Source organism: Vombatus ursinus, unplaced genomic scaffold (assembly GCF_900497805.2).
Source record: "Vombatus ursinus unplaced genomic scaffold, bare-nosed wombat genome assembly UNPS02014799.1, whole genome shotgun sequence".
NCBI lineage: Eukaryota > Metazoa > Chordata > Mammalia > Diprotodontia > Vombatidae > Vombatus > Vombatus ursinus.
Window position 1 is genome coordinate 38,931,023 of NW_020954577.1, and position 9,393 is coordinate 38,940,415.

General features: G+C 47.0%; 1 protein-coding gene across 1 annotated transcript in view; it reads left to right on the plus strand.

Annotated features, from left to right (window-relative positions):
- RARB (retinoic acid receptor beta) overlaps positions 1–9,393 on the plus strand; it is a 179,619-nt gene that overhangs the window by 144,898 nt on the left and 25,328 nt on the right. Inside the window, exon 4 of the mRNA XM_027872583.1 lies at positions 3,796–3,956. Within this exon, the coding sequence (XP_027728384.1) occupies positions 3,796–3,956 (161 nt within the window). The remainder of the gene's footprint in view (positions 1–3,795; positions 3,957–9,393) is intronic.

The window sequence follows — 9,393 nt, forward strand, 5'->3', positions numbered from 1 at the left end:
CTATCCCTCTCTGTCTCTCTCTCCCCCTCTCCCTGCTCCCTCTCTCCCCTTTCTCCCCATTTCCCTTCCTCCCTCTCTCCCTCTTTTTCTCTCCCTCCCTCCACTTGGTTACTGCCTCCAGATCAGGAATGTGTAATGATAGAGAGTGTGCTAAGTCACAAGGAGTAACCGAAATAATTGTGCCCAGGAAGGATGAGGGCCAACGTTCCCCCGGCCCAGCTTTTCTTCATCCCTCTTCCCACCGTTTGTGAAGCTGCAGACATCTGGACGTTCGATTGATTCAGTTGTGGGTCTCATGGAAGGGTGCACTGAGAAGTAGTTTAGAGTTAGAAGAGCCCTTTGGGCCGTTGATTTCAGCCCCCTCATTTTACCAGTTTGCTCGATCTCATCCTGGGTATCTGGGGTGCCGTGTGGATCTAAATCTAGGTCTTCTAACTCCCAACTCAGTCGTCATTCCACTTCAAGTCGATCAACAAGCATTTGTTATATTTCGGGACTTCAATTCAGTCTTCCTGACCTGAGGCCTACCCTCAAAGTCCATCATGCCTTGCTACTTCTCATCATTCTTATGGCCATTCTTCACAAGCAGGAATCTGGTCAAATTCCCAAAATGCCAAACAGCTTATGAAGGGGAGGAAAAACAATGGAAGACCTGGCATCTGAGTACCTGGTTTGAATCCTGGTAATTATGCACAAGTCCCCTACCTCCGAGCCTCACCTATAAACTGGGGGGCTAGCTTGGAGGGAAGGCATCCTATTTGTATGACCAACCTCATTGGGTTGTTGCTACAGTGTGGTTATTCTAGGGCGATATGTGAGAAAAATCACCACATGGGTTACCCCCCATTTGTATACCGGGAAAAATCTATTGAAGTAACCATCAGTGACAGTCTAGAAGTAGAAAAAAAGTCAGACCTGACCGTGAGGACAAGTCCCATGGCCCGAGAGACGTCGTATTTCTATAGCAGATTGTAAGCACCTTGAGGGAAGGGATTGCTTAATTGTTTTCTTTGCATCTCTAGTTGGTTAGCACAGAGATATGTATATGTAAAGAGAGAGATATAGATAGAGATAATACAGATATATCCACATCATATGTAATATATACATATGTATATATGTGTGTGTATTTCATTCAGTGTCACACACACACACACACACATATGGCACTGAATTAAATACTTTTTAAATTGAGTAGACTTTAATGGTGTTTAGGAGAGAAATAGTTCTGGAAGGGGTGAGAGCCAGTCCGTCTGCTTTGCCTTGATGATGATGGGGATGTTAAGGCTAAGAGGGTATGTAGTGCATCTCAGCACCCCTATTCTTGACTTTTTAGCACCAGCCCACAAACCCACACTCCCTCTCCCCCCGCTTGCCACTTGCCATCCTAGGAAGGGCTATGATGCTAGATCTCCAGGCAATTTTCAGAGTTGGTAGATCTAATCTCAGGGACACCCTTCCCCCGCTTAAAAAAAAAGAAAAAAACGGTGTGAAGTCCCCCATAGATCATTTAATGTATGCCTTATCACTTTTGTGTGTATGTGTGTGTGGGGGGTGTCTGCTCACTCCATGCCCAATATTAAAGTTGGCTTCCCTCTTGTTCCAATAACCTCCTTCTGCGTCATTGATCCGGGCCGGTAGACACTTGCCATGAGGCCTTCTGAGAGCCTGGACGTCAGCGGAAAACCGAGCAAAGCAGCAGTAGCAGGAGAGACCTTTGCAGCCACCTGGCCATAGGATTTCAGGCGAATCCTCTCCTTGTATCTGGTGATACTTAGCAGCCCTTTGCAAGCCATGATATGTTTGTGCCATGAGCGGCTTTGAGCTAATGAGCTCGGCAGTGGACAGGGCCCCAAGTGTGACAAATTACAGTCCTTGTGCGGACGTTTGCGCAATATTCTGAGGAGTCCTTTTATCTCGGGGAACAATCACAATAAGAAGGTGCTTTATTGAGGGTGGCGACGGTTGGGAAGGGATCCCAGTGCTGGTCAGAGGCAGCCAGACTAGTCCCTAAGAATGCTTTTAAACCCTGCCCTCAGATCAGATAGAAACGTGAGGCCCTTGTAAGAAAACTGGATTTGGAATAGGAAGACCTGGGTTCCAATTGTGGCTTTTCCTCAAGACCTGTGTGAGAAGCGGTGATGACAAAGACCTCCCATGGAGCAGGCCAGATCGAACTAACCTCGTTTCGTTTTTGGACAGCATTATTAACCTAGCAGTGAAGGGAGTGCTGTGGATATTGTCCATGTGGGTTTTAGCAAGGCTTCTGATAAAGTAAGACATGCTGTTCTCGTGGAGAAGATGGAGAGAAAGTGAATGGGACAAAGCTACCATTGGATGAATTCAGAGCTGGTTGAATGACTGAGCTCAAAGAGGTGTTGCTGATGGCTCAATGTCAACATGGCAGGCAGTCTCCAGCAGAGGGCCACAGGGATCTGTCCTCGGTCAAATGCTTCTGTTTCATGTTTTTATCAGTGACTATGAATAAAGGTGTATGTGGCATGCTTATCAGATCTTCACATGACCCCAAGCCAGGAGAGACGGCCAATATTCTGGGCTACGGACGCTGGATCCAAAAGAACATTAGGCATTTAGCCAATCATTACATCATAGCAAGGTAAAATTCAGTAAGGATAAATGTAAAGTCTTACACTGAGGTACAAATAACCAATTTCCTAGATGGGGGACCAAGGTTAGAGAGCAGTTTGTCTGAAGAAGATCAGGGACCAGAAATTCAATCTTATTTTGTCCTCACAACGACCCTTCTAGGGAGGTGCTATTATTATCTCTATTTTACAGATAAGGAAACTGAGGCATCCAGGGTTAAGTGACTTGCCCAAAGTCACACAGCTAGTGAGAGTCTGAGGCTGGATTCAAACTCAGTTCTGCCTGACTCCAGTCCAACACTGTATTTATTGGGCTACCTAGCTGGCCGAGCCTCAGTGAGAGAGGTTGTTCAGGGTCACATAGCTCTTATCAGAGGTAGGATTGGATCTCCAAGTCTACTTTGAGTCGGGGCAGAGCATGAACCCAGGCCTTCTTGCCTCCCAGGCTGGCCCTTTAACCACCATCTCTCTCTGACTCTCTTGACCTCCATAACCTTCTGAAACCACACGAGTCCCTGGTTTTAGCTGACTTCCTCCAGGAAGGCTTGATGAAAGTTAGTTCCTTGTTTGTAATTCTAGCCAGCATATATTTTGGGAAGACAAATACCTGTTTAACAGGTAATTGGATCGTCTCTAAGCAGCCAGCTCCCGACTGAAGTGTCCCAAGGTATCTTAAAATCAGTTTTCCCCTTCCTTGTAATAACACATTTCCCCATCCTTGTAATAACACATTATAGAAATAAGCTGAGTGTTTCTAACTGGAAAGCTCCAAGGCCCTGGGGAAGGAGATCAGGTCTTTGACCATCCCCGATTAGGAATGGAAATACTCTAGCTATGTCTGCTACGAGTGTCCCTGCTCCTAGAACAAGGCTTTCTGAATGGAACGTTCTCTCAGTAGTTACTGGGATGGGGCTGAATTCTAGGTGATTCTGTGGTTACCTAAAGATCCATATGAGTGCACACACTCACACACACACACACACACACACACACACGTTTACTTTTCTCCCAGGACAGCTTGGATGCCAAGTGATTTTTCCCAGGAGAAAGCATTGGTGCAGCACTCCCACTTGGTAAAAATTTCCAGGAGTGGAGCAAGTCTGAAGGCAGTATTTGGGGCATAGAGATGCATTGCCCCATGCCATGGTCCAGTGGGTGATGCCTGAACTGCCTCCTCTCTTCTTTCTAGCTGTCAGAAATGATAAGAATAAGAAGAAGAAAGAGCCTTCAAAGCAGGAATTCACAGAAAGCTATGAAATGACAGCAGAACTGGATGACCTCACTGAGAAGATCCGGAAAGCTCACCAGGAAACCTTTCCATCCCTCTGCCAGCTGGGGAAATACACCACGGTAAGACTCGCATGTGGGGGGAGGGATACACCATGGTCAGAATGGTCTAGAGGGGAAACACACTATAGGAAGAACTACACGTGGGGGACACATACTGTGGTAGAAGCCACATGTGTGTTCAGAATTACCCTTCCTCAACCCGGTCCTGTATGCATTTATGAAGTGCCTCCTCTGTGACGGCACTGTGCTACCCATGGGGCATAAAAAGACAAAAAGGAAAGTCCCTGCCCTACACACTGCTGGGGGCGGGGTGGGGAAAGGGCAGAGTGGGGGAGGAAGGGAGGAGGACCGCATGCACACAGGTAAGTAAATGCAAAATGTATATGGAGCACTCCTCTGGATTTTTACCCCCCATCACTCACACTTTCTAATTTGGTCTAGAGCTGATGAGCCCCCACTGGTGTGTTTTCCATTAAAAATCAAGCAGAGATTCGGCCTCAGACACTTGACACTTACTAGCTGTGTGACCCTGGGCAAGTCACTTAACCCCTTTGCCTAGCAAAAAAACAAACAAAAAAAATCAAGTAGAAATCAATTCCAACAAAAAGTAATTTCAGGAGTGGGGAACAACTAACAATCAGGGGAATCAAGGCAGGTCTCATGGAGGAAGTAAAACTTGAGCTGATCTTTGAAGGGACCTAGGGATTCCAGGAAATACAAGTGAGAAAGAAGGCCATTCCAGACATGGGAGTGTCCTGAGCTAAGGCATCTCTCTCAATAAGAGAGAGGTGGGCCGGTCTGCGGAAAGAGTCTAGGATTTGGAAGCTGAAGACTTGGATGTCAGCCCTGCTGTTTATTGCCTGTGTGACTCTGGGCAAGTGACTTTCCCTTTCTGGGCCTCAGATTCTTCATCTGCAAAATAAGAGCGGGTGGGCTAAAGGGTATTAAAAAATTACCCCCATTTGATGGAGCATTTTAAGGTTTGCAAAGCACTTTACATCTGTATCTCACCCGCTCCTTGTTTGTTGCTGTTCATTCCAGTGAGGGGGACCCGCCCCTCAGCTCCCAGGAGAGCCGCTCGCACATTTGGACGACTGTTTTTGGACGGCCTTGGGAAGTTGTGCGTAGACTTCTCATCCAAAAATATAACGAATATGCCAGTATTTCTTTGTTCCAGGAGAAAATAACCTTCTGAGAGCTCTGAAATGCTCAGGCAGGGAAGGGACCGTGCATAAATTACTTTAAAAGTGACTTGCTCCAGTCACCTTGAGCTGAAGCACGTCTCCATGTACATGCTGCTGCACGTACCTTTCAAGTGCTGTTGTCTGCCATCTTGTGACTTCCCTCCCAGCCTGGGAATTCTTTTTTTTTTTTCCACTGAAGACCTTAAGACGGAGATCATAGGCTCACCGACCTTCCCCTGCGGGGTCCTTGGAAGTCACCTTATCCCACCCCTTCATTTAACAGAGGATGAAACTGAAATCCCAGGGAATCTTCTCCCATCACACAGGTAGCAAGGGACAGAGCTAGAATCTGAACTCAGGTCCTCCGATTCCAAATTCAGCCCTCTTCTCCTCTTCCCACTACACCACTTTGCTCTCCAACATTCTCAGCTCTTATGAAGCAAATTCCAAAAAGTTAGAGAACATAGGTAACATTCCAAGCTTGACCTCTTCCAGCCCCGTGATTGTCCTCCTAGAAATATGGTGCTGGGAAGTCTTTGAGGTATGACTGTATTCTGAACACTGGGTGACTAAGATGGGGGATGATTAATAACAATAACTACCAACGTTTATATAGCCCCTACTATGTGCCAAGCACTTTATGATGATTATCTCATTTGATCCTCACAATGACCTTGGGAGGTGGGTACTATTAATATTCCCATTTTACAGATGAGGAAACTGAGGCAAGCAGGTTAGGTGACTTACCCAGGGTCACATAGTTAGTGAATGTCTGAGGCCAGATTTGAGCTCCAGGCCTGGCTCTCTAGAGATTCTGTTGACTGCTGAAGAGTAAAGGGTGAAGCCAGGATTCAAACTCAGATCCTCTCATTCAGCTCACTTTCTGATGTACTGAGACTGGACCAGGTCAGTGGTTATGCTTATGCAAAGCTTTACACGTCAAAAATTATTTATAACATAGTTTACTTTGAAGTTTACTAATCCTGAATAGACAGCATTGTTAGTATCCTGTTTGAAAAGTACGCGAAACTTGTTTCTTCCCCTTTGCAGTTCATACTCTAACCCCAGAGCGTGTCAGAGCTAGGAATCAAAGAATTCTACCACAACAGCTTCTCTCCTTGAAGGGCAGCTGTATGCGTGAGTCTACAAACTCCACTGCAATGCTGCCCACTTAAATGTTTAATGTGCTGTGATTCCTCCTTGCAAAGAACACTGGGTTGGGAGAAAAACCCACCGAGGTGATCTCAAACGTCCCTTCCGGTCCCGTGACCTTGTCTGCAGGGGCGGCCTTCTGCTTTAAAGATGCCCATTTCTCGCCCACCGGGCAGGAGAGATGGCACAACTATGCAGCGTTGTCTTTGCCAGCACCTGCTGTCAGAAAATAATGAACAAAAATGTCAGTGACCCTATCGTCCAGGGCTTGGCTTCTGCCAAAAGCAAATAGCTACTCCTCTTCTGAAACTGATATTATACTTCGGTACTTGGGGTGGGGTTGAGAGAGCTTAGGTAAATGTGGAGGCTTGTTTTACTTAACCATATATATTGTTGTAAGGGTTTTGTTTTTCTCTTTTTTCAATGAGAGGGAGAGAACAGATTTTTTTATTAAAACAAAATTTAATAAAAAAAGTTAAAAACTAAAAATAAGAGAGATGTTGGGTAGAATGGTCTATTTCATACTCTGCAAAGGGAAGGGAAGAAGGGAAAAGGAAAGATATCCTGGCATCTCTCCACAGTGTCATTTGCTGTTAGAAAACTTGCTTCGGGTAGACTCAACTCTAAATGCGTAGGCTGTGTGAGTTACGGCAGGGGTCAGACCTCACTCTCTCCCCCGTGCCCTGGGCAGACTGCTGCACTCAGGGCTTGCTAATAGCCAGCCGGTCCCAGGAAGAAACTTTCTCCAGCTCAGGTCCCAGGAAGATGGGACCTGTGGGGAAAGGAGTGTAAGTAAGGTGGGAGCCTGGACAGTAGCCATTTGGAGCCATGGTGCTTAAAAATAGCCCTGCCCTGGTTTAACTCCTGAAGATTAGAACACTGGAATCAGGTGATGAGATGCCCAAGGATTATGGGAGAAGAGTGGAGTGTATGACTTAGAAAATGTATGGACTCAGAAATGAGGAAACAGGGACACAAAGACATGAATTGGTTTGTTTGAGGTCACACAGGTAGCAACTATCAGAGGTAGGATTTGAACCTGGGTCCCAGCGGATGTACTTTCTGTAGTATCAAGCTGCCATTGCATGTGATGACTCTCTTTTGCTTGAAGAATAAGCATGTGCCCCTTCTGCTTGTCTGGTGGTGTTATACATCTGTGGTGGATCGGCAGCTCATACAATGGCTAATCACACCATTGCAAACCCTTCATGGTGCATCCTCACTGTTTTGTCTTCTCCTGCCTGGGAGCAGCAGCCCCAAAGAGCTAGAGTTCTGTGCCTGAAACATAGACTGTCTCAAGGACCGATGGGTCGAAGCCCAGGCTATTTTTTACAGGTCTCTCAATGAGATTCTCATCTCATTGATGCCAAGGGTCTGATTCCTCCCATGCAATCAGCGGCTCTTATCTTGACAAACCATTAGTCACATCACGTGCCCTGATGGGGCATCAGCTGCCCTCTCCAGGGTTCATGAATTTGAGATACGGAGATCCAAGAGGTCCTCAACTCGCTTAGAGAAATGATGCCCAACTAAATCATGGCGCTACCAAGGGAACGTCAGGGAGAAATGGAATTTAGGAAATGGAAAACCATTGGAGGCAGGGCAGTTGCCGGGCTGGTGGATTTTACCACTTTGGAAAATTAACATTTGCTACTTCCCAAGGGTTATGGTGGGGAGCCTTTAGATCAGAGAGGGCATGTGGCAGCACAGGGTGGAGGGCCAGCCTAAAGCTTAGCATCGAGTCCTGGCTTCATTCTTGGAAGAGTGCTGTGCCTCATTTGATGCCAGATTAAAACTGCAGCTTTGGGGTAAATATTACTATCTGGCATTAATAGAAAAGATTGGAAAGCTTTACTTCCTGAAGCACTTTCCGTTCATTCATTTATTCTTTTGTTCATTCGTGTATTCAATAGCAACTTCTTCTCCAGCTGGGTCAATCAGAGAGAGGATTATATTTGATCCTCCCAACAACCTTGGAGGTACCGATTCAGGTGGTTTTATCCTCATTTTATAGATGAGAAAACTGAGATGTTAAATGACTGCCTCATGGGCCGGACAACATTAAGTGTCTGAGGCAGGATTTGAATCCAGGTCTTTACTGCCTTCCAGGCTGTCTACTGTGCCACCCTTTGCTTGCCTAGGGACTGGTATTGTTACATTGTGTGTGTGTGGCCAAGCAAACACCCTGCTTTTGCCACCTTTTAGGAATTCACATAAGATTATGCAGAAGTCACCAAGGGTAAGGGGAGAAGAGGGAATTTGGAAGGGGGTGGGGATGCAAAGGGGAAGTATCTGCAAATTTGCTTTGAAACCGAACCAGTAAGGAAGGGATTTAGAGACGGACTTTGGTCTTTGGAGACAAGAAGGGAGAAGATGTATAGAGGTTTGTCCCTCATTGCCGTGAGTGGGGAAGAACAGAGCCTCACTTTCCTCAGGGGCTAGACCTGGGATTTCACTGGGTCAGGGAACTCCCAGGTGAGGAAATACCCTCCACCAATGCAGACTGCCACTCTCTTTGCCGCTGAGCATCTTCAGGAGGGCCCAGGGCACTGAGAGATGAAGGGATTTGCCCTGAGGCTTATAACGGTGAGCGTCTAAGTGTCTTTAGAACTCTAAGGCCGGTGTTCTGTCCACTCTGCCACATCGCCTGTCCCGGTTGTCCACATCAGCACGAAACGCCCTTTGCCCCAAGGCCTCCCCTTTTCAGATTTCTCTCCTGCTTCCCTCGGCCCAGCCCCTCTCCTTGTCACCTCGCCGACTTTCACAACCTCAGGGGATGCTCAGCTGCTTGTCCCTCGGCATGTCTATGTGTGCCCGGTCCCTCCCATCTGCTCCCTTCTCTCTGGTTACCCGGCCATGCCCCGTCACCTTTCACCTGGGCTGTTGTAACAGACTCTTGTCAGACTCCCTGCTCCGGTCTGTCCAGCTGCTGAAGGTACGGTCCTGCAGCGTAGTTGGGATCCAGCACTGCCCGGCTCAGTAAACCCTAGTGCCTTGTGGAGAGCCCATCAGCCCCTTCCCAACAGGACCCCAGCCTCTCTTTGGACTTCATGGGGCTTCCTGCCCTCCACTCTCATCTAAACCAGCCTCACACACACAATTATTGAGTGGAAAGAAGGAAGGAAGGAAGGAAGGAAGGAAGGAAGGAAGGAAGGAAGGAA